The following is a 25,733-nucleotide window of genomic DNA, read 5'->3' on the forward strand; positions in this document are numbered from 1 at the left end:
CTGAGCAGTGTACCAGGTGACATGTTAATGTTAACAACCTGCACAATGATCAGCCCAGAAAGATTGCAGAGGAAGCTTAATGTATTAGTGCATCTGGATAGTGGGTACCTTGTACCTAAGATAACCAACTAATTTCTCTTCAGACCAATTTATTTTTATTTTACCTTTTTATTTAACTAGGAAAGTCAGTTAACCTCTCTGAGATGTGAGGTTATCAAATTCAAAACAAAAATCTCATAATTAAAATTCCTCAAGCATACAAGTATCTTACAGCATTTTAAAGAGAATTCTCGTTAATCCAGCCACAGTGTCTGATTTCAAAAATGCTTTACAGCGAAAGCACCACAAACGATTTTTAGGTCACCACCAAGTCACAGAAAAATCCAGCTTTTTTTCCAGCCAAAGAGAGGAGTCACAAAAAGCACAAATGGAGATAAAATTAATCACTACCCTTTGATCTTCATCAGATGACACTCATAGGACTTCATGTTACACGATACATGCATGTTTTGTTCGCTAAAGTGCATATTTATATCCAAAAATCTCATTTTACATTGGCGCGTTACGTTCAGTAGTTCTAAAACATGCGGTGATTGTGCAGAGAGCCACGTCAAATTACATAAATACTCATAATAAACATTGATAAAGCTACGACTATTATACATGGAACTTTAGATAAACTTGTCCTTAAACTATGAAAAAAGCAAACCATGCAATCTAAGTACAGCGTTCAGACAACAAAGCAGCCAAAAAGATATCCACCATATTGGGTAGTCAACATTAGTCATTAATAGCATTATAAATATTCACTTACCTTTTATGATCATCAGAATGCACTCACAGGAATCGCAGTTGCACAATAAATGTTTGTTTTGTTCGATAATGTCCATTTATGTCCAAATTACTTATTTTGTTAGGGCGTTTGGTAAACATCCAAAAGCGCGTTCAGGTCCCGCCGAACGTTGGACGAAAAGTTCAAAAAGCTCCGTTACAGCCCGTAGAAACTTGTCAAACTAAGTATAGAATCAATCTTTAGGATGTTTTTAACATAAATGTTCAATAATGTTCCAACCGGAGAATTCCATTGTCTGTAGAAAAGCAATGGAACGAGCGCTAACTGTCTCGTGACCGTGCGTCATGAGCCCAAGGCACTCTGCCAGACCACTTACTCAAACAGCTCCTATGAGCCCCTCCTTTATAGTAGAATCCTCAAACAAGTTTCTAAAGAAGGTTGGCATCTAGTGGAAGCCTTATGAAGTGTAACATAACCAATATCCCACTGTATCTACAATAGGGGCTGAATTAAAAAAACATACATTTTTAAAAAAAACTACAAATCTCAGATTTCCCACTTCCTGGTTGGAATTTTCTCAGGTTTTTGCCAGCCATGAGTTCTGTTATACTCACAGACATCATTCAAACAGTTTTAGAAACTTGTGTTTTCTATCCAATACTACTAATAATATGCATATATTAGCATCTGGGACAGAGTAGCAGGCAGTTTACTCTGGGCACCTTATTCATCCAAGCTACTCAATACTGCCTCCATGTCACCAATAAGTTAAGAACACATTCTTATTTTCAATGATGGCCTAGGAACAGTGGGTTAACTTCCTTGTTCAGGGGCAGAAAGACAGATTTTTACCTTGTCAGCTCTGGGATTCGATCTTGCAACCTTTCGGTTACTAGTCCAACGCTCTAACCACTAGGCTACCTGCCGCAACCACCTGAAGAGTATTCTATTGCATTCTGTCCTATACACATACTGTATATGAAACACAGTTTAGAAAATTTTACATTCCTGTTTTGGAGGCATCATTCGGATCAGTGGTTGAAATATTTTGCCTTGCCTTACAGCCTCAAGACCTTCTTCAACAAAGCCAGAGACATGCAGTACTTCAAGAGACTCATCCAGATCCCCAAGCTGCCAGAGGTGAGAGCATAGACCGACATAGTAGGGGAAAGACACTGTATTGGTACTCAACCACACTTCCTAGATAACGTAGCCATCTGTGTTTACAGTCCTCTGTCTTATGTATGTGTCTTCATCCTCAGTCTCCTCCTAACTTCCTGCACGCGGCTTCCCTGGCCAAGCATGCAAGGCCAGTGGTGGTCATCCCAAGTGAGGATGAGCCCGAGCAGCAGGAGGATGATGATGACGATGATGACCCTGAACCGCTTATCAACGTCAGCGATGTCACCATGCCCAGCATGATGGTGCCACAGGTATGACTCATAGGTCACGGTCATGATCTTTGAGGTCTATGGCCCCTTGGATATTCATGTCTTATTAATAAAGGTATCACTAATTTTGGCTATAGATTGTGTAAACATTAATACATCATCTCTGACTTTTTCTTTTAGCAGTTTGACAGATTTGATCAGACTTTCGGACCTTCCAATGACAGGTTAGTCATTGTCATCTTTTAGCATTGGTGTGCTTGAAAATAAAGGATATGTAAACTGGGGTGCGTTCAACAAGTGAAATAGTTAGCTAACAGATTTAATTTGTTTTGTGTTAGCTGCGACCGTTCACTAACGTTAGCTGAAGTCTGAGAAGGTAGTGTATGGCCAACGTAAGTGTCTGTTTCGGGTCTTAACTGCCACTACAAATAAGAATGTGGACATGTAGACTCCATTACATGTAGTAGGAATAGCAAAGTAATTTGCAGTTTGATTATTGCTCTAAAAATCTATGGTAGTCCTTACAAATAGTAGCTGTTTGATGTTTCACTAACATTTTGGAAAGTTCATTCAAATTGTATAATTAAGTAACATGTTTGCTGCAAACAGAACCCTTGTTGAACTCACCTGGTGATAAAAAAAAAAAAGAAGAAGAAAGTAATAATTTTTTAACTGACCTACAGTACCCGTCAAAAGTTTGGACACATTGTAGAATAATAGTGAAGACATCAACTATTAAATAACATATATGGAGTCATGTAGTAACCAAAAAAGTGTTTAACAAAATATATTTCATATTTGAGGTTCTTCAAAGTAACCACCATTTTCCTGGATGACAGATTTGCACACTCTTGGCATTCTCTCAACTAGCTTCATGAGGTAGTCACCTGGAATGCATTTCAATGAGCATGTGTGCCATGTTAAAAGTTAATGCGTTTGAGCCAATCCGTTGTGTTGTGACAAGATATTTGGTAAAAGACCAAGTCCATATTGCAAGAACAGCTCAAATAAGTAAAGAGAAACGACAGTCCATCATTACTTTAAGACATGAAGGTCAGAATTTCAAGAACTTTTAAAGTTTCTTCAAGTGCAGTTGCAAAAACCATCAAGCTCTATGAGGACTGGCTCTCATGAGGACCACCACAGGAAAGGAAGACCCATAGTTACCTCTGCTGCAGAGGATAAATTCATTATTTACCAGCCTCAGATTGCAGCCCAAATAAATGCTTCAGAGTTCAATAACAGACACATCTCAACATCACTGTTCAGAGGAGACTGCTTGAATCAGGCCTTCATGGTGGAATTGCTGCAAAGAAACTACTACTAAAGGACATCAATAAGAAGAAGAGACTTGCTTGGGCCAAGAAACACGAGCAAGGACATTAGACCAGTGGAAATCTGTCATTTGGTCTGAGTCCAAATTTGAGATTTTTGGTTCCAACCGCAGTGGAGGTGAACAGATGATCTCATGTGTGGTTCCCACTGTGAAACATGCAGTAGGAGGTGTGAGTTTTTTTTTGCTGGTGACACGGTCTATGATTTATTTAGAATTCAAGGTATACTTAACCAGCATGGCTCCCACAGCATTCTGCAGCGATATGCCATCCCATCTGGCTTGGGCTTAGTGGGACTATCATTTGTGTTTCACAATGACCCAAAACACCTCCAGGCTGTGTAAGGGCTATTTGACTAAGAAGGAGAGTGATGGAGTGCTGCATCAGATGACCTGGCTTCCACAATCACCCAAACCCAACTGAGATGGTTTGTGATGAATTGGACCACAGAGTGAAGGAAAAGCAGCCAACAAGTGCTCAGCGTATGTGGGAACTCCTTCAAGACTGTTGGAAATGCATTCCAGGTGAAGCTGGTTGAGAATTCCAGGAGTGTGCAAAGCTGTCATCAAGGCAAAGGGTGGCTACTTTGAAGAATCTAAAATATATTTTGATTTGTTTAACACTTTTTTGGTTACTACATGATTCCATATGTATTATTTCATAGTTTTGATGTTATCACTATTATTCTACAATGTAGAAAATAGTACAAATAAAAACACTTGAATGAGTAGGTGTCAACTTTTGTCTGGAACTGTATGTTTGGATATTTTCTTGTGTGCCAGTGCTTATGTATGCTAATGGTTAGTGAATGTCTTCTGGTGTACAGGGATATCCAGATTGAGAACCTCCAGCAGGACTTGGGGAAGTTGAGGGCAGATCTGGAAAGGGTCAAAGGAGAGGTAAGTAGACATGTTTTAACTCCTTTAAACAGATTTTTACAGTTGTACACATTTGTTGATTTAAATGCTTGTCATAATTAGTTGCAATAATAAGTTACTTGTTGCTCTTTATACCTGAAGATCCATGTTTGATTGAAACATTGTCAATAAAGGTGGTAAATTGGGAGCATATTCAGTCTTTAGCTCAGCACCTATGCATTTTTAAGGATGTGCGTGTGACCACAAAGACATCTATTGTTCCTCTTTGTAATAATACTACACTGAACAAAAATATAAACACATAAAGTGTTGGTCTCATGTTTCTTGAGCTGAAATAAAATATCCCAGAAATGTTCTATATGCACCAAAAGCTTAATACTATCAAATGTTGTGCACAAATTTGTTTATGTCCCTGTTAGTGAGTATTTCTCCTTTGCCAAGATAATCCATCTACCTGACAGGCGTGGGATATCAAGAAACTGATTAAACAGCATGATCATTACACAGGCGCATCGTCTATGACCAGGCAGCTGTGGTTTTGCACAACCGAAGATGTGCTCTTCGCGGATTAATCCAAATTTCAACTGTACTGGGCAGATGGCAGACAGCGCATATGGGGTAGTGTGTGTGCCTGCGGTTTACTGATGTCAAAGTTTTTAACAAAACCCCACCACCACAGTGCACTATGGTATGGGCAGGCATAAGCTACGGACAACAAACACAATTTGGGTTTTTTAGATGGCAATTTGAATGCACAGAGATACTGTGGTGAGATCTTGAGGCCAATTGTCATGCCATTCACCCGCCGCCATCACCTCATGTTTCAGCATGATAATGCACGGCACCATGTCGCAAGGATCTGTACACAATTCCTGGAAGCTGAAATGACCCAGTTCTTCCGTGGCCTGCATACTCACCAGACATGTAACCCTTTGAGCATGTTTGGGATGCTCTGGATCAATGTGTACAACAGCGTGTTCCAGTTCTGGCCAATATCCAGCAAATTCGCACAGACATTTAAGAGGAGTGGGACAACATTCCATGAGCCACAATCAACAGCTTAGTCAACTGTATGCGAAGGAGATGTCTTGCTGCTTGAGGCAGATAGTGGTCACACCGGATACTGACAGGTTTTCTGATCCATGCCCCTACTTATTATTTTTTACAATTAAAAAAAAAAAGTTTCCTGTGACCAACAGATGCATCTGTATTCCCAGTTATTTGAAATCCATAGATCAGGGCCTAATTCATTTATTTAAATTGACTGATGAACTGTAACTCAGAAAAATCTTTGAAATTGTTGCATTTTGCATTTTATATTTTTCTTCAGTATTTAAATGTTAATTATGTATAACAAAGTTGTGACTGGTGAACATTTGTTTGTGTACATGGGAAAGGAATTTAGGAAATGTGTTGGGTGGATGCAAAGACTGAGCTTGACATGTGGAATGTGGCAACTAGTCTCAGAATGGGAAATGACGTCTGTCTGTGTTCAGAGAAGACCAGTGCCTGGGGACAGATGTTTACCCTGGTTTCTGCAAATGGCTAGCTTCTTATGTGGCCTGTTAAACTAATCAGCATTTGTATATTTTTATGTTACAGTAGTTAGCTATGATGCTATCACTATTGAATCAATCCATCCTAACCCAACATTGATTAATTTCAGAATAATTTTGTTCCACTCAACATATGTTTCTCCTGTCTGAGGCTCCCATCCACCAGTGCCATGCCATGGTGGTACTTGATAATCTATCCAAAGGAGGTTTACTATGGTGACTGACTGTCTACCTGCCTGCCTCCTCCCTCCTACAGGCCCAGCGCTACATCACACAGCTCAAGTCTCAGATTAACAGCCTTGAGACAGAGCTGGAAGAGCAGCGGGTGCAGAAACAGCGTGCCCTGGTGGAGAATGAACAGCTGCGCATGGAGCTGGAGGCCACTCGGCGCCGCAACGCTGAACACGAGATCGTGCAGGCCACCTTCGGAGAGGCCGAGAGTAAGTGGCCACTCACTAAGTCTGGCATACATGTTCAGTCACACTTGATTTAAAACGCATTCTGACATCTCTCTCTCGTCTCTGACCCCTTCTGTGCTGTCCAGCGAGAGCCCAGGCCACAGAGCAGCGCTACACCAAGCTAAAGGAGAAGCACACGGAGCTGGTGTCCAGCCATGCTGAACTGCTCAGGAAGGTACAGAACCTCACTTTTGTTGTCATTCTGTGGTTTTCTGTTTGGTTCATTGGGTGCAAAGTGACCACTTGTAGACTCACCTGAGCATTATTTGTCTGTTTAATGTTAATAGACTGTTTAACAGAGTGTGCATGTGACATTGTGCTGGCAGAGTGCAGACACCGTGAAGATTCTGTCGGCAACACATCAGACCCAGGAGGAGGTGGAGAGGACCAAGCAGCAGCTGGCTTTCGAGGTGGATCGCATCAAACTGGACGCTGACATGAAGGTTACTTTATTCTGAGTATTGACAATAGTGATCTAGTACCGTTAATGTTATATTTCAGTACTGTATTAGCCATTTATTAAAATGACTGAATTTTCTTCTTGTTGCAGCTTGAGGAGCAGAAGTTTGAGATGAAGAAGCTTAAAAGGGATTTTGAGGAAAAGCGGGCTGAGGTGGAACATGTCAAAGGCACTCTGCAGCGCACTGAGAAGGTGTGTGTTGCTGATGCAGTAAATATTGAATAAAGAAAGTAGATTCCCTCGCTTATGTAATGGCACAGGTGACTCATCTGATTCACCCTCATGTAGAAGAATCACTGTACTTTCCTGTCATGAAAATCATAATTGGCTGAAAAGCCCATAGGAAGCTGCACTCTGAAAACATGAGTCTCACAAACATCTGAAAAGGCTTGTCAGTTAATGCACCTATTGTTATGCAATCTCCCTCTTTCTGTCTCTTCTCTCCCCACTCCTCTATCCTCCTTCCATCACTCCCTCTCTCCCAGGTGGGGGAACAGCTGACCAGCTCTATGTTGGCGCTGCAGGCGGAGAAAGAGCGCCTGATGCGCTCTGCAAGTGAAAAAGAGGCCGAGCTGTCGTCCCTGAGCCAGACTGCACAGCTGCAGCAGTCTTCTCTGCAGCAGGAGAGAGATCGGAGCACTAGGGAGCTGGGAGAGCTGCAGGGCAAGTTGCAGGAGAAGGTGAGTTAGGACAACACAGCACAGAGCAGTGACTAGCTCAGTCCGCTGCTTTGTCTTGTCTATATAATTTGCTGATAGCAGAAGAGGAAATAGACATGTAAAAGCTACACCGCTGGTCAAGTCCCACATTACTCACTGTGCAGTGAAAGATTGTCTTGAATCGATGAACTATTTGGCTGTCTGTGCACAATATAAGATAAACCATTAGTATGTATGTGCCATCTATTTTTCCCTGTGACTGGGTCTGACTGTGTCTTGTTGCATCTTTGCAGTCCAGACGTGAGGTGCAGTTGCAGCAGAAGCTGCTGGAGGAGCAGTTCTCCCTGCTGCAGGGAACGGTCTCTGAGGCTGAGTACATCATTCAGGACGCTGTGGCCAAGCTGGACGACCCCCTGCATATCCGCTGCACCAGCTCCCCAGGTTAAAATAAGTGAACATGCTCACAGAGAGGGTGCTTAGGGATCCTTAGCTAGTAGTGGTGTTCATGTCACTTAGAATAGAAAGTGAGAGATCCATTCGGTTATCTCAGTTTATATGTATTCATCTGGTATATCTACTCATCATTCCATTCATTATTTTTGGATCTAGAACAATATTGCATTTCAAACGTTTCCTTGGTCTCTCCACCACCACAGATTACCTGGTCAGTCGGGCAGAGGCCACTTTGGGCTCCATTGACAAAGTGAAAAAAGGTCACTCCGACTACCTGACGAACATGGGAGGTGAGTTGCTCATTACTTGGTACTTCGTGTTTTTGATATACTGTAATTAGTAGTCTTTGAGCAACCACAGTGATGGTCATAAGTGACAGAGCTGGGCTGTGTTGGAATTGGCAGTGATACCTTCTCTCGCTGGTTGTATTTCTGTTCTCTAGATGCTGGTGGGCTACTGAGGGCCCTGACCAACTTCTCCCACCTGGCTGCTGACACCATCATCAACGGCAGTGCCACAGCACACTTGGCTCCCACTGACCACGCCGACCGTAAGAACATTCTTCTCTTCAAGTACAATTCATTATTGTTTGAAACAGGCATCTTGTTGTATCTTACTGGGATTTTACTAGATGAGATATTGAATCCATTTGGTATGTGATTATAGTGTCACAGAGTGTGTCTTGCACTTTTGCACTCTGCAGGTCTGACAGAGAATTGCAGGGGCTGTGCCACTCAGAGTCTGCAGTTCCTGAAGGATCTCAAGTCCAAGACCTCCCTTCAGAGGGCAGACCCGGCCTCCATTCGCATAGTGGTTGAAAATATCATGAAGCTGGGGGAGGTGAGGGGCTACTGGGCAGTCTTCTCCATTTCTCCCACTCTTCTTTTCCTACTTCTTAATCTCATCTCCTCTTCCAATGTTTAGGAGCTGCGACCTAAAGGCATGGATGTGCGACAGGATGAGCTGGGAGATCTGGTGGACAAGGAGATGGCAGCCACATCAGCAGCCATTGAGAAGGCAGTGAGCAGAATCGATGTGAGGATCACAGCCATATAGAATCTAGAGCACCGTACTGTAGCTAGGAATGCCATATAAAGCTCAACCCTATGTTTTACAATGTGGGTAAGTCATTCTGTATCTAGACATCTCTCATTTGCAGTCTTTCTGTATCTAAAGGAAATGATGAACCAGGCCCGAATGGACACCTCAGGGGTCAAACTTGAGGTCAATGAGAGGTCAGTACTATATGTGTTACTTGCACTGTTTATGCATTCATCCCCTTTCACTCACCATGATATTACTCCTTGTTTTATAGAATCCTCTACAGCTGCACAGACCTGATGAAGGTAAGATGCCTTTTTCGATTGACTTGCACAAAAGGTCTGATCGACATCCTAATAATGCTGCGTTTAAAAAAAATATATATATATACAGCTATGGAAAAAATGAAGAGATTTCAGCAAAATGATCCGTTTGACTATTTATAGGTATGTGTTTGGGTAAAAATGTAAATGTTTTATTATATAAACTAGTGACAGCATTTCTCCTAAATTCCAAATAAATAATATTGTTATTTAGAGCATTTATTTGCAGAAAATGACAACTGGTCGAATAACATAAAATGTGCAGTGTTGTCACCTCGAATAATGCGAAGACAATATGTTGATATACATTTTTTTTTACTGTTTTAACTTAAGAAGAGTTCAGACATCAATATTTGGTGGAATGACCCTGATTTTCAATCACAGCTTTCATGCGTCTTGACATGCTCTCCACTAGTCTTGCACATTGATGTTGGGTAACTTTATGCCACTCCTGCCTGGCGCAAAAATTGAAGCAGATCGGCTTTGTTCGATGGCTTGTGACCATCCATCTTCTTGATCACATTAGAGGTTTTCAATGGGGTTCAGGTCTGGAGATTGGGCTGGCCATGACAGGGTCTTGAGCTGGTGGTCATCCATCCACACCTCGATTGTCCTACTGGAAAAAACAATCCTCAGAGTTGGGGAACATTGTCAGCAGAAGGAAGCAAGTTTTCTTCCAGGACAACCTTGTTCGTGGCTTGATTCATGAGTCCTTCACAAAGACACATCTGCCCGATTCCAGCCTTATTGAAGCACCCCCAGATCATCACCGATCCTCCACCAAATTTCACAGTGGGTGCGAGGCCTACAAGCCATAGTGTGTGTGTGTGTGTATGTATATATATCTTTTTTTTGCATTCCCTCCTTTCCTCTATCCCACTCTCAGGCCATCCACCTGTTGGTCCTGACATCCACCGACCTACAGAAGGAGATTGTTGAGGGCGGAAGGGTGAGTCTTGAAATATAGAATTAAATGTTGAAAATGTAATGGAAATCCATCCTATCATTAGCTAAAAGATTAACGTCCTGACCACTGCTGGACTTGATGTTCTCTCTCTAGGGTGCAGCCACTATTAAGGAATTCTACGCCAGGAACTCCCGTTGGACTGAGGGACTCATCTCTGCCTCCAAAGCTGTGGGATGGGGAGCCACGCAGATGGTGTAAGTGCATTATCATGAGGGTCGTCTCAGCTTGTTATTGTGAGAGTGATACAGAAATGTCCCATGTTAGAGGATTGGGATGATGATGTGTTGCTTGCTTGGTTTCTCTCACAGTGAGTCTGCTGATAAGGTGGTGCTGCACACTGGCAAATATGAGGAGCTCATTGTCTGCTCCCACGAGATCGCTGCCAGCACGGCACAGTTGGTCGCATCCTCCAAGGTGGGAAACAAACGTTTGAACTCAGTGCTCCCTTTCCCCTTAACATTCTCTGTTTATTTTCCTCTAGCCCTCATGTATTCCCTCAGGGTTCCATTTTAGCATCTGTGGTCATTTGTATTAATGACTTGGGAAATGGGCTGCAACCAGACAAGTTGCATCTGTATGCAGATGCAACGGTCATCTATTCAAAAGATCCTTCTCTGGTTCAGGAGGTTGAAGAGTTCGACTGCCTTTCAGTCACTGCAGAGCCACCTATATGGTCTCAAACTGGTCTTGAATACACAAAAAAATGAATTATGACTATACCAGATCTCATTCTCAGCTAGAAAAGGGTTAGCATTTTCACATCTGGAGGCACATCCATTGAAAAAGTGTCATCCTACAAATACCTAGGTATATGGTTGGACAACAAACTGTCGTTCAAATTTCATATGTATTGTCTTGTGAGGAAACTGAAATTGGGTTTTTATTTTCGTTTTAGGCTTCCTTCCTGTTTTGAAATATCACATGGAATAATGTAGTAACGAAATAAGTGTTAATGTAGTAATCTTCAAAGTAGCCAACTTTTGCTTTGCACACTTCGCATTCTCTCAACCAGCTTAATGAGGTAGTCACCTGGAATGCATTTCAATTAACAGGTGTGCCTTGTTAAAAGTGAATTTGTGAAATTTCTTTCCTTTCTAATGCGTTTGAGCCAATCAGCTGTGTTGTGACAAGGTGGGGGTGGTATACAGAAGATAGCCCTATTTGGTAAAAGACCAAGTCCATATTATGGCAAGAACAGCTCAAATAAGCAAATAGAAACAACAGTCCATTACTTTAAGACATGAAGGTCAGTCAATCCGGAAATGTCAAGAACTTTGTTTCTTCAAGTGCAGTCGCAAAAACCAAGTGCTATGATGAAACTGGCTCTCATGAGGACCGCCACAGGAAAGGAAGATCCAGAGTTACCTCTACTGCAGAGGATAAGTTCATTAGAGTTACCAGCCTCAGATTGCAGCCCAAATAAATTCTTCAGAGTTCAGTAACAAACACATCACAACATCAACTGTTCAGAGGAGACTACGTGAATCAGGCCTTCATGTTCAAATTGCTGCAAAGAAACCACCACTAAAAGGACACCAATAATAAGAGACTTGGTTGGGCCAAGAAACATGAGCAATGGATATTAGACCGGTGGAAATCTATCCTTTTGATGTGAGATTTTTGGTTCCAACCAACGTGTCTTTTGTGAGATGCAGAGTATGTGTGGTTCCCACCGTGAAGCATGGAGGTGGTGTGGGGTGCTTTGTTGGTGACACTCAGCGGTTTATTTAGAATTCAAGGCACACTTAACCAGCATGGCTACCACAGCATTCTGCAGTGATATGCCAGCCCATCTGGTTGGTGCTTAGTGGGACTATCATTTGTTTTTCAACAGGACAATGACCCAAAACTCACCTCCAGGCTGTGTAAGGTTTATTTGACCTGGACTCCACAATCACTTAACCTCAACCCAATTGAGATGGCTTGGGATGATTTGGACTGCAGAGTGAAGGAGAAGCAGCCAACAAGTGCTTAGCATATGTGGGAACTCCTTCAAGACTGTTGGAAAAGCATTCCATGCGAACCTGGTTAAATAATGCCAGGAATGTGCAAAGCTGCCAAGGCAGAGTAGGGATCTGAGTGTCACCAAAGAGTGGCTACTTTGAAGAATCTAATTGTAATATTTTGATTTAACACCTTTTTGGTTACAACATTTTTTTTACATTTACATTTTAAGTCATTTAGCAGACGCTCTTATCCAGAGCGACTTACAAATTGGTGCGTTCACCTTAAGACATCCAGTGGAACAGCCACTTTACAATAGTGCATCTAAATCTTTTAAGGGGGGAGGGGGTGAGAAGGATTACTTTATCCTATCCTAGGTATTCCTGAAAGAGGTGGGGTTTCAGGTGTCTCCGGAAGGTGGTGATTGACTCCGCTGTCCTGGCGTCGTGAGGGAGTTTGTTCCACCATTGGGGGGCCAGAGCAGCGAACAGTTTTGACTGGGCTGCGCGGGAACTGTACTTCCTCAGTGGTAGGGAGGCGAGCAGGCCAGAGGTGGATGAACGCAGTGCCCTTGTTTGGGTGTAGGGCCTGATCAGAGCCTGGAGGTACTGAGGTGCCGTTCCCCTCACAGCTCCGTAGGCAAGCACCATGGTCTTGTAGCGGATGCGAGCTTCAACTGGAAGCCAGTTGAACATACAACATGATTCCATATGTGTTATTTCATGATGTTGACGTGTTCATTCTACAATGTAGAAAATAATACAAAATAAAAACTTTTGAATAAGTCGGTGTGTTCTAACTTTTGACTGATACTGTATATATTCGAATTCTGCCCCTATCACTATTTCTCACCCTCCCTCTCTCCTCTGTGTTTAGGTAAAAGCAGACCGCAACAGTACAAAACTGACAGCTCTCCAGCAGGCTTCTCGCCATGTGAACGAGATGGCAGCCAACGTGGTGGCCTCCACCAAGACAGGCCAGGAGCACCTGGAGGACAAGGGTTAGTGTGTGTGTGCGTGTGTCTGACCAAACAGAAGATGTGAATCCCCTCAGGCCCTGAAGTCATATGGCTGTGTTTGATGTTTGCCTTTCTCTTTCTTCTGCAGATACCATGGACTTCTCTGGAATGTCTCTCATCAAGCTAAAAATGGAGGAAATGGAGTCACAGGTGAGTCCCTGTGTATGTGTCTGTTTGAGCCTGTCTGCATACATGTGTTTCTGTTTGATTGTAACCCTCCACTAATGTATGAGTAGGTGAAGGTGTTGGAGCTGGAGAATCAGCTGGGTAATGAGCGTCTGCGCCTGGGAGAGCTCAGGAAGAAGCACTATAATATTGCAGGTGTTCCAGCAGCAGACCTCCCGGAGGGCAACGGACTGGACCCCTCGCTTGCCCCTGTTGCACCCTCCTCACCCAAATCCTCCAAGCCTAGTGTCATGAGGAAACCTGACTTGGCTCAGAAACCCAACTTACCGCCTAAAAATATGGTAAGAGAACACAGTCGCTGGGTTTGTGTTCATGTTTAGTGTAGTACTTACTGAAAAAACTGCCACATAATGCCACATTTGAAAAATACTCTTATGCTGCACCATTTAATGGTAAATTATTGTTTCAAATGTGTGTTTTCTCTCGTCATTGCAGTTTAGGTAGACAGCTACAAGCTAGAGAAGGACATCTTCATAGTGGATGGTTGGGTTGATCTGAGACACAGCCATCTTATGACGTGGACACAGGGTCCTTTTGAGCTGCCTCCAACCGGACAATCCTCTGTCCCAAACTCTCTGCCTATTTCTTTTGCCAAACTGGAACTTGTGCTCCCCTCTTCTTCAGCCTGGTTTTATCTCTCGGTGCTTTCTGCCTGTGAAAGAGATGCGCTCTATCCTTTTTATAGATAAACCACAATGTGCCACCGAGGCGGTATTCTTTGTTTTTGTGGACCATAATGGTATCAAGAACTGAAAGGGAAAATGTTTTATGGAATTATGCAAATCGTTTGTAATGGAACAATGTAATTTTGTGTTTCTGAGCTTTTTACTTAAAGCTACTTTTAAAAGACCGTTGTGCATATAATTGTATTAGTATGGACAGGATCACTTTAACATCATAAAATGACAGAGTATTGAATTAGGCCATATCTGGGACAGCCTCTTGGTGCACATTGTTTGGTAGCCTTTTTCTGGAGTGCGTCACTGTATTTTTTTGTTATTTTTCTATGTTGGTTGCTGTGTGGGGGAAGGAGGGAGACATTGGCACACAGTTCATGCGGGAAAGCACATTTTTACACAGTCCCTATTCAATGTCTCTGCATAAGTTCCAGGGTGTCATTCCCGCTACTTCCTTAGCTTGACCCTATATGTAATTGGGACTGTAGTCTCGTCCTCACCCCTTTCCATATCACTACATGCATGATCATCATTAAGACCAGGGAGTTAGGTGTTTCGAGATCTCCCAACGCTGTTTAGGTTACTGCATTTGATTCTAGATTTGACCCATTACCCGCAGATCAAAGAACCGCTCGATCAGTAACTATACACACAAGTACAATTATGTATTTTTATATACAATAGGAAATTTACTCAATAGGGATTTAATCTGCACATCACAAATGATTGTTTGCATCTCTTATGTGCACCCTAGACACTGACTGTCTCTAACACTGGGTATGTTAAACTGGCTATGTAGTTACAGGACATTGGTTAAAAATGTTGGCACACAAAGGCAATCTCTGTACTTGACAATGAACAAGTCTCACCTTTTTTAAAGGGACTTTTTTGCTACTTTCCCAGGCTGAAAAGGGATGGAATATGTGAGAGGGTGACGGCACAAGGGGTCTATACAGGATGTACAGTATGTTGAACCCTTCTTTTGCTTCTGGGAGCATAAAATGCTTTCCTGTTCTTTCCTCTGTATTAAATGTGTTTTATATATTAAAATCTAGTAATATATTTTAGTAAAGACTGCTGTTACTGTGGTTCCTCTTTATACATGGCAAATAAACAAATGTTAGTGTATGTTTGCCTCTTATTTTGGACACAATACTTATCATGAGCAGGTTTTGTTTTTTTAATCCTTTACACTTATGGGACTTGACCTGTGGATAGGATACATTTTAAATGTTTCTTACTTTTAATATTTCTTCTGTATGTCACTTTACCCCTAGCTACATGTACAAATGACCTCCACTAACCTGTCTCTTGCACATTGACTCTGTACTGGTACCCCCTGTATATAGCCTCGTTACTGTTACTTTTTTTTTTAATTTAGTTTATTTAGTTAATATTTTCTTGACTGCATTGTTGGTTAAGGGCTTGTACATCTTTTGTATTCGGCTGTGAGAAATAACATTTTTATTTGGTAGCAATTGCAGGGCAACAGTTTATTATACCAAAGGTGAGGCCACAACAGTTCACCTGACACTAGACTGAATCCAAACATTACACTGTTGATTTTGTGCACTTTATATTTACTGTACTCTTTGCAGCATTTGTTGATAACAAAATTGGAAAATACTCTGGATACATTCAGTAACATAATATCTTAATGTGGGGTAGTGCAACAATAGACAAGGACTAACTGGTGTTTCCAAGTGGCTATTCACCTCTCCAAAGTGCACAGTTCCTAAGTCATCTCAATGCAGTTTTATGACTTATAGAGTCTTCAACATTAGCTTGATTTGCATCCAAGACAGATTTTCATGAAAATGTTCTAAAACCTGCACAAAATAATCTGCGCATTTTCCCACCAGAGATGTTTCAACCATACGGGCCTTTTATGGATAAACATTGCATGTTTATCAGCCCAGTCATAACTTTTTTTTCATGCTTCAGGTAATTCATCCTCATGAAATGGTTGGAAACCTAGTTTATAAGGTGCTTTTTGAGCTCTCCTAGCTGTGCCTTTGTGGAACTGGAGCAAGGACACTTGTTTGGAACACAACCCTGCATCCCTGCCACCGCACAATTACTGATGTAATTCATTTGTCTGCTAAAGCTAACTCTCTCTCCTCTGCTCTCATCCTTCTAGACCTATCGGCTGCCTTCGATACTGTGAACCATCAGATCCTCCTCTCCACCCTCTCCGAGTTGGGCATCTCCGGCGCGGCCCACGCTTGGATTGCGTCCTACCTGACAGGTCGCTCCTACCAGGTGGCGTGGCGAGAATCTGTCTCCTCACCACGCGCTCTCACCACTGGCGTCCCCCAGGGCTCTGTTCTAGGCCCTCTCCTATTCTCGCTATACACCAAGTCACTTGGCTCTGTCATAACCTCACATGGTCTCTCCTATCATTGCTATGCAGACGACACACAATTAATCTTCTCCTTTCCCCCTTCTGATGACCAGGTGGCGAATCGCATCTCTGCATGTCTGGCAGACATATCAGTGTGGATGACGGATCACCACCTTAAGCTGAACCTCGGCAAGACGGAGCTGCTCTTCCTCCCGGGGAAGGACTGCCCGTTCCATGATCTCGCCATCACGGTTGACAACTCCATTGTGTCCTCCTCCCAGAGCGCTAAGAACCTTGGCGTGATCCTGGACAACACCCTGTCGTTCTCAACTAACATCAAGGCGGTGGCCCGTTCTGTAGGTTCATGCTCTACAACATCCGCAGAGTACGACCCTGCCTCACACAGGAAGCAGCGCAGGTCCTAATCCAGGCACTTGTCATCTCCCGTCTGGATTACTGCAACTCGCTGTTGGCTGGGCTCCCTGCCTGTGCCATTAAACCCCTACAACTCATCCAGAACGCCGCTGCCCGTCTGGTGTTCAACCTTCCCAAGTTCTCTCACGTCACCCCGCTCCTCCGCTCTCTCCACTGGCTTCCAGTTGAAGCTCGCATCCGCTACAAGACCATGGTGCTTGCCTACGGAGCTGTGAGGGGAACGGCACCTCAGTACCTCCAGGCTCTGATCAGGCCCTACACCCAAACAAGGGCACTGCGTTCATCCACCTCTGGCCTGCTCGCCTCCCTACCACTGAGGAAGTACAGTTCCCGCGCAGCCCAGTCAAAACTGTTCGCTGCTCTGGCCCCCCAATGGTGGAACAAACTCCCTCACGACGCCAGGACAGCGGAGTCAATCACCACCTTCCGGAGACACCTGAAACCCCACCTCTTTCAGGAATACCTAGGATAGGATAAAGTAATCCTTCTCACCCCCTCCCCCCTTAAAAGATTTAGATGCACTATTGTAAAGTGGCTGTTCCACTGGATGTCTTAAGGTGAACGCACCAATTTGTAAGTCGCTCTGGATAAGAGCGTCTGCTAAATGACTTAAATGTAATGTAATTTGTAAGCCAGTTGCCAACATGACTAGCTAAATTATAAAATGATATTAAGGTGTAAGGCTTTCACAATGCAATTCAGGGAAAGGAGTGCATTCAGGTGTATGTGCGGTGGCACATTTTCTTCACAATAGACAAGCATAGGCTCATTCTGTTCAGAACAACCCACTGTAGGCCACATCAAACAGGGAACAATATTAGTTTAATGATATGGAAATATGAAATGCACATTTGGACTTGCAGGTGTTTGGCTTGCTTGTATGACATCAAAGCGGTATTTATTATAATCATGTTCAGAACCATATGATAAATAAAGGGGGCATATAAGCAGACGATTGATTAATATTTCTTTAAAACAGGCTTTAGGCTACATGTGCCTCACCAAGTCAGAAAAGTAGGCTAAATAATGAGGGGAAAAGGGACCAAATTATTAGGGTTAGGCACATGGGCTACTAACAGCTTACTACACAACATACACTTCGTATTACTTTCTTAGCTGCAGTATACATATCTCTGTGGTATATTACATAATTTATGCAGCAGCATACAACACATTTTTGGACTCACCTTGTGCTGTGATCATTTGAACAGGAAGGTGGTGTGGCGATCCTTCATGGGCCATTGTCATCAAAGCCTGGCTTTTTCTGGATTTATGGTGCTTTCAAGACAACTGGGAACTCTGAAAATTTCAAGGTCAAATCATGACGACGTCAGTGATCTTCAGGCCGGAGCTCTAGAAAGAGGCCCGAGTTTCTGACTTGCAATTCCAAGTTGGATGACCCTTCAAAACGTATTTTCCCAGTCGGATCTTGTTTTTTTCCATGTCCCCAGTCTTGAACTCACTGAAGTCTGCGATTTCCCAGTTCTGAGTTTCTCTTCATTATTTTTCTTCATATGACAAGGATTGAAAATGATTTGCCAGTACATTGTCAACTTGATTCATGATGATGACTGCTAGCTTGCTAGCAAAGATTTTGAAAGTATAATGTTGACATGATCAGTCCAATCAAAGCTACTGTAGATTTAACGCGATTAAATGTCATTTTATCTGTGGCCAATGACCTTGAGCCTTCTTGGATGGGCACTTCTAATGTAATTCTATGGCAGCATCCAAGGGGCTGGAATTTTCGAGCTCTCCCCATGAGTGACAGAACACTGAGCCAATTACAGTGCAACTAGAGAACATTACCCCAACGCTCCGTATTTGCCACTGGCTGCCCCACCACCACAGAAAGCACTGAGCTACGGTGAAACACCTGCATTTTGGAGCTGCCTTACTCAAGAAAGCAAAAAAGACACCATGTTTATATGCAGCTTGATTAATTAAATTATTGTTAGATTTTTTACATTGTTTGCAAACTGATATGTGACATGTATTAATACCAAAATAACATTGAAAAGAGGCAAAACATATATTTTAGCTAAACGGGTGGGGCTCAAAACAGGTGGTGCGCTGCCCTGAATGACGGGTCGCCAATACCCAAACGTCTACACATACATAGAGTCCTCTTAATTTGCAGAATTTCCCTCACTCAGACAACCAAAAATCTTCAAAAGTTGCCCAATTAGCGGGAGGGATGGGGTCAAAATAAAGATGATGCCGAAGAACATGGCTGACGTTTTACATTCTCCCAACCAATTGTGCAATTTTGTTATATTTTTGCATTTTGTGTAACTTCTTTTACATTTTTAATTTTTTTTTTAACTTATTGTGTACATAATGTTCCTGCTACAATCTCTTATGACCAAAAAAAAACTTCTGGACATCAGAAAAGCGATTACTCACCGCGGACTGGAAGAAACTTTTTCCTTTAACAAGTCCAACGAGAAGGATATCCTGCTTTCACTGGAACAGGCCCAGATCCAAGCCTTTTGCATGAAGAAAATACGCCGGAAAAGAGGATGCAGATCGGGGATCCTTCTGAGAATCTGGAGGCTAGCGAGTAAACTCCCAATGTCTTCCATTCTCCTTGCTAACGTTCAATCGTTAGAAAATAAAATTGATGACCTACTATTAAGATTATCCTACTAACGGCACATTAAAAATGGTAACATCTTATGTTTCACCGAGACGTGGCTGAACGAAGAAACGGACAATATAGAGCATTTGGGATTTTCCATGCACCGGCAGGACAGAGACGCTACCTCTGGTAAGACGAGGGGTGGGGGTGTGTGTCTTTTTGTCAATAACAGCTGGTGCGCAATGTCTAATATTAAAGAAGTCTTGAGGTATTGCTCGTCTGAGGTAGAGTACCTTATGATAAGCTGTCGACCACACTATCTACCAAGAGAGTTCTCATCTGTATTATTCATAGCCATCTAATTACCACCACAAAGCAAAGCTGGCACTAAGACCGCACTCAACCAACTCTATAAGGCCATAAGCAAAGAAGAAATTGCTCAAACAGAAGCTGCGCTCCTAGTGGCTGGGGACTTTAATGGTCTAGGATTTTTTTGCCCCCCTGGTTGCACATGTGACATGCTGGTAAAAAAAATTGGTAAAACTGATTTAAGTTGGCTCTCAACCAACTATATAAGGGCATAAGCAAAGAAGAAAATGCTCACCCAGAAGCGGCGCTCCTAGTGGCCAGGGGACTTTAATGCATTAAAGTCCCCTGTGCCGCTTCTTTATAAACTTGATCTCCACTATAAAAAGTATCTAGACATTATCTCACATTTCTTTTAGGCTGTCTCTCTGACATTTGCAACATAGTTTCACAGATCTCCAGCTGTCCCATAGTAATGAATGTGTTGGTCTGGACAAGACAGACAGGCAGCTTTTCTCAGCCAGTCGAAATCATGAATCAACCGGCATCATTTTTATGGATATATGCAAAGAAATGTCAACTGAAAAAAGGTCAAATGAAACGAAGTGCAGCTAGTTTGCGGTCTTTCCAGCTTCCATTTTTGACCTCATCCCGTCAGTAGAGGATGCCTTGTTGTTCTTTAAAAGTAATTTCCTCACCATCTTAAATGAGCATGGCCCTTTCAAAAAATGTAGAACTAAGAACAGATATAGCCCTTGGTTCACTCCAGACCTGACTGCCCTCGACCAGCACAAAAACATCCTGTGGGGGACTGCACTAGCATCAAATAAGTCCCCGCGATATCCACATTTTCAGGGATGTCAGGAACCAATACACAGTCAGTTAGGAAAGCAAAGGCTAGCTTTTTCAAACAGAAATTTGCATCCTGTAGCTCTAACTCCAAAAGGTTTTGGGACACTGCAAAGTCCATGGAGAATATGAGCACCTCCTCCCAGCTGCCCACTGCACTGAGGCTAGGAAACACTGTCACCACCGATAAATCCATGATAATCGAGAATTTCAGTAAGCATTTCTCTACGGCTGGCCATGCTTTCCTCCTGGCTACCCCAACCCCGGACAACAGCTCCGCACAGCCTGCAGCTACTTGCCCAAGCCTCCCCAGCTTCTCCTTCCCCCAAATCCAGATATCAGATGTTTTGAAAGAGCTGCAAAACATGGACCCGTACAAATCAGCTGGGCTAGGCAATCTGGACCCTCTCTTTCTAAAATTATCTGCCGCCGTTGTTGCAACACCTATTACTAGTCTGTTCAACCTCTCTTTTGTATCGTCCAAGATTCCTAAAGATTGGAAAGCTGCCGCGGTCACCCCCCTATTCAAAGGGGGTGACACTCTAGACCCAAACTGTTACAGACCTATATCCATCCTGCGCTGCCTTTCCAATGTCTCCGAAAGCTAAGTTAACAAACAGGTCACTGACCATTTTGAATTCCACCGTTCCCCACTCCGCTGTGCAATCCGGTTTCCGAGCTGGTCACGGGTGCACCTCAGCCACGCTCAATGTACTAAACAATATCATAAACGCCATCGATAAAAGACAATACTGTACAGCCGTCTTCATCGACATGGCCAAGGCTTTCGACTCTGTCAATCACCGTATTCTTATCGGCAGACTCAACAGCCTTGGTTTCTCAAATGACTGCCTTGCCTGGTTCACCAACAACTTTTCAGACAGAGTTCAGTGTTTCAAATCTGAGGGCCTGTTGTTTGGACCTCTAGCAGTCTCTATGTGGGTACCACAGGGTTCAAGCCTCAGGCTGACTATTTTCTGTGTATATATCAATGATGTCGCTCTTGCTGTGGGTGATTCCTTGATCCACATCTACGCAGATGACACCATTCTGTATACATCTGGCCCTTCTTTGGACACTGTGTTAACAAACCTCCAAACGAGCTTCAATGCCATACAACACTTCTCCCGTGGCCTTCAACTGATCTTAAACGCTAGTAAAACTAAATGCATGCTCTTCAACCGATCGCTGCACTCACCCGCCTGCCCGACTATCATCACTACTCTGGACGGTTCTGACTGAGAATATGTGAACAACTACAAATACCTAGGTGTCTGGCTAGACTGTAAACTCTCCTTCCAGACTCATATTAAGCAACTCCAATCCAAAATTAAATCTAGAATCTGCTTCCTATTTCGCAACAAAGCCACCTTCACTCATGCTGCCAAACATACCCTCGTAAAACTGACTACCCTACTGATCCACTCTACTCAGCAAACTGGATGCAGTCTATCACAATGCCATGCGTTTTGTCACCAAAGCCCCATATACCACCCACCACTGCGACCCTTATGCTCTCGTCGGCTGGCCCTCGCTACATATTCGTCGCCAGACCCACTGGCTCCAGGTCATCTATAAGTCTTTGCTAGGTAAAGCTCCGCCTTATCTCAGCTCACTGGTCACCATAACAACACCCACCCATATCACACGCACCAGCAGGTATATCTCACTGGTCATCCCTAAAGCTAACACCTCATTTGGCCGCCTTTCCTTCCAGTTCTCTGCTGCCAATGACTGGAACGAATTGCAAAAATCGCTGAAGTTGGAGACTTATATCTCCCTCACTAACTTTAAGCATCAGCTATCTGAGCAGCTTACCGATCGCTGCAGCTGTACACAGCCCATCTGTAAATATCCCAGCCAACTACCTACCTCATCCCCATATTGTTTTTATTTACTTTTTTCCCCTCTTTTGCACACCAGTATTTCTACTTGCACATCATCATCTGCACATCTATCACTCCAGTGTTCATTTTCTAAATTGTAATTACTTCGCTACTACAGTTTATTTATTGCCTTACCTCCTTACTCCATTTGCAAACATTGTATATAGATTTTTCTATTGTGCTATTGACTGTACTTTTGTTTATCCCACATGTAACTCTGTGTTGTTGTTTATTGTCGCACTGCTTTGCTTTATCTTGGCCAGGTCACAGTTGTGAGAACTTGTTCTCAACTGGCCTACCTGGTTAAATAAAGTTGGGGGAAAACATGTTTTTAAGTGATTGTGTTAGTTGTGTTGTTGTTGGCTAGCTCCTCTGAACAACAGTGCCCTGACGAGAGAGCACATTTTCGATGCCAGGCGAAATAGCACCTCATTAGCTCATTGTTAATAGATGCATCCAAATAAATGTCACTAGATTTGTGTCAAGACTATATCTTGTGGAAGGATGAAATAGAATGAATAAATTCATCATAATAACATTTTTAATGAAAATATGTAAATCATTATTTGAATATGTTGGTAACCCATTGTATAAAAGTTACAATGCCCTTGAAGCCGGTGTTTGGAGGATATATTGGTACAGTTTGCTGGCCCGCCACAACACCCCTGACAATATATCCTCCAAACACCGGCTTCCCGGGCATTAGGGTACTATAGGGCGAGACAGTTCCATTTTTCAACAGTTCCTCTGGCTGCTACTAGTCTTGATCAACTACAAATTGTATCTGTTTCATCAATATTTTTTAGACATTCCATCAAAACAATTTAGTGGTAAATTGATCACATTTTTTGTAATTTAGAAAATGTTTTAGATATAATCAAATGAAGTTAGATCAATTGTTTTTATATATACATGTAGGGTTGCCTTAAGATAAATCCTCCACTTGTTTAGAGATAATTGTTTTGTTTTTGAGTAAAGTAGTAATATGTCAGGCTAGTATGCTAGGAGCAAGATGGCATCTCCAATGGCATCTCGCCCCTTGATGGTTGATCATTTGTTTCTAGCTGTAATTTAGGCACTGGCTAGCCCAGTTAGCTAACTAGTAACCTCACTAACAGAAAGTATGAAGTTAAATAAATGCTAGCCAGCTATTTAGCATTAGCTAATGTCTGCTAGCATATCTTACTAGCCCCCAGTTAGCAGGGCTATTATTAGGATTAGGGGTCAGAGTTAGAATGGGGGGCTGGGTTAGTATAGGAATACGGGTTAGGGTTAGAATAGCGGTTAGGATTAGAATAGGGTTAGGTTAGGGTCAGAAGGGTGTAGGGTTAGGGTCAGAATAGGTGTTAGATTAGGGGTCAATTCTCAACCATTCTCCACCATTGGCCATCAGACTGTTAAACAGCCATCACTAACATTGAGTGGCTGCTGCCAACATACTAACTCAAATCTCTAGCCACTTTAATAATTAAAAATGGGATGTAATAAATGTATCACTAGACACTTTAAACAATGCCACTTTATATAATGTTTACATACCTTACATTACTCATCTCATATGTATATACTGTTCTCTATACCATCTACTGCATCTTGCCTATGCCGTTCGGCCATCCCTCATCCATATATTTATATGTACATAATCTTATTCATTCCTTACACTTGTGTGTATAAGATAGTTGTTGTGAAATTGTTAGATTACTGCATATTACTGCATGCTAACCATGTGTATGTGACCAATAAAATTTGATTTGATTACTAAAATATATTTCATTTTTAGATGAGAGTTCACAAGAAATTATATGATTATGGTGGCTATTTTTATTTTACCTTTATTTAACTAGGCAAGTCAGTTAAGAACAAATTCTTATTTACAATGAAGGCCTACCAAAAGACAAAAGGCCTCCTGCGGGTAGGGGGGCTGGGATTAAAAATAAACTAAATAAAATATAAATATAGGACAAAACACACATGACAAGAGAGGCAACACAACACTACATAAAGAGAGACCTAAAACAACATCGCAAGGCAGCATCACATGGCAACACAGCATAGTAGCAACACAACATAGTAGCAACACAACATGGTAGCAGCACAAAACATGGTACGGTTTGGTGAAGATGCGCTTCGTTATATCCTGAATGCTATTGAAAATGGGCAGGGTTTTAAGGCAGCTGCCCGTGCTTTTAATGTGCCACCCAAAACCTTGAGGCCCACTGGAACAAGCAGGCCAAAACCCCAGGTCACAGCCATTTGGGTGGGTTACCAGTCTTCACTTGCTCTTTCGATTGTAACCTGGTGAGCCATATCCAAAAAATGGAAAGAGCCCTTTTCGATTTACATCATGGGATGTCCACACCCAACAATGGTGTTTCCATCAAACTGACTTGTTGCCGATAAAATTCAATGCGTAGTGCACACAAGATTATTATTATTTTTGCTTACATTTTCATGTACCGAATACAAATCAAAGTTTCAATGTGTTTATATCGCATTTTAAACTCTACCAATAGTTTTGTCACAAAAACTGTTGTGTTAAATAGCACATGTCTACTCTGGTCTTGGCACATGATCTCTAGCCAACAGTTTGCAGATACAGTGCGGGTAGGCTTATTATGGATAATATTTGTATTTTCCAAACGGCAGTCGTGCAACAATCATGTCACCAGAATAAGACCCTCGATATTTATTGGAAAATAGCATCAAACTCATCACCATGCACTTTCACCACCCTGTCAAATTAATCATAATCTATTTAATCTGTAGTTTAAGAGGAGGACCATACGCCATGTCATCGCGTGACTCCAAATGTACTTCGATATGATGGTTATTCTATCAATATTATTATATATTGATTATATCAATATTTGTGCATAAAAGGCGTTTCCACCACAATTTCTTGCATTGTGCACTTAATTTTACCAAAACAAAACGATCCTACTATGTCGAACTAACATATTTTGTGTGTGCGTTTATAAAATTGCACCGAAACTTCCTGTTTCCATCACAGTTGTCGTTGTATTTTATGACTACTCGCATAAAAACTGTGGATGGAAACGTGGTTACTGACCAATAAAACAAACTTGGTTTCCACAATGCTTTTTGGGGTGAACCTGTAGCAGGACGAAGGGATGACGTTTCAGCACCCTTCTGTGACATGACATTTTTCAACTATCATAATCATTTCATGAATG

The 25,733-nt window shown here is 42.4% G+C and overlaps 1 protein-coding gene across 5 annotated transcripts in view; it reads left to right on the forward strand.

Annotated features, from left to right (window-relative positions):
• Window positions 1-15,266, forward strand: part of LOC115111629 (huntingtin-interacting protein 1-related protein-like) — a 32,615-nt gene extending 17,349 nt beyond the window's left edge. For 4 of the 5 annotated variants that reach the window (XM_029637889.2, XM_029637892.2, XM_029637891.2 and 1 more), the window contains exons 10-32: window positions 1,858-1,933; window positions 2,056-2,226; window positions 2,365-2,408; window positions 4,345-4,417; window positions 6,209-6,392; window positions 6,497-6,585; window positions 6,737-6,853; window positions 6,961-7,062; window positions 7,356-7,550; window positions 7,823-7,970; window positions 8,186-8,272; window positions 8,425-8,532; window positions 8,686-8,822; window positions 8,907-9,017; window positions 9,159-9,217; window positions 9,298-9,328; window positions 10,233-10,295; window positions 10,407-10,507; window positions 10,622-10,727; window positions 13,134-13,257; window positions 13,364-13,425; window positions 13,512-13,742; window positions 13,897-15,266. In XM_029637889.2, coding sequence (XP_029493749.2) covers window positions 1,858-1,933; window positions 2,056-2,226; window positions 2,365-2,408; window positions 4,345-4,417; window positions 6,209-6,392; window positions 6,497-6,585; window positions 6,737-6,853; window positions 6,961-7,062; window positions 7,356-7,550; window positions 7,823-7,970; window positions 8,186-8,272; window positions 8,425-8,532; window positions 8,686-8,822; window positions 8,907-9,017; window positions 9,159-9,217; window positions 9,298-9,328; window positions 10,233-10,295; window positions 10,407-10,507; window positions 10,622-10,727; window positions 13,134-13,257; window positions 13,364-13,425; window positions 13,512-13,742; window positions 13,897-13,905 — 2,428 coding nt within the window. In that variant the 3' untranslated portion in view covers window positions 13,906-15,266. The remainder of the gene's footprint in view (window positions 1-1,857; window positions 1,934-2,055; window positions 2,227-2,364; window positions 2,409-4,344; window positions 4,418-6,208; window positions 6,393-6,496; window positions 6,586-6,736; window positions 6,854-6,960; window positions 7,063-7,355; window positions 7,551-7,822; window positions 7,971-8,185; window positions 8,273-8,424; window positions 8,533-8,685; window positions 8,823-8,906; window positions 9,018-9,158; window positions 9,218-9,297; window positions 9,329-10,232; window positions 10,296-10,406; window positions 10,508-10,621; window positions 10,728-13,133; window positions 13,258-13,363; window positions 13,426-13,511; window positions 13,743-13,896) is intronic. The other variant, XM_029637890.2, reaches the window with a different exon arrangement.
• The last annotated feature ends 10,467 nt before the right edge of the window (window positions 15,267-25,733 follow it).

The sequence above is a fragment of the Oncorhynchus nerka genome, linkage group LG27 (genome assembly GCF_034236695.1).
Source record: "Oncorhynchus nerka isolate Pitt River linkage group LG27, Oner_Uvic_2.0, whole genome shotgun sequence".
Classification (NCBI taxonomy): domain Eukaryota; kingdom Metazoa; phylum Chordata; class Actinopteri; order Salmoniformes; family Salmonidae; genus Oncorhynchus; species Oncorhynchus nerka.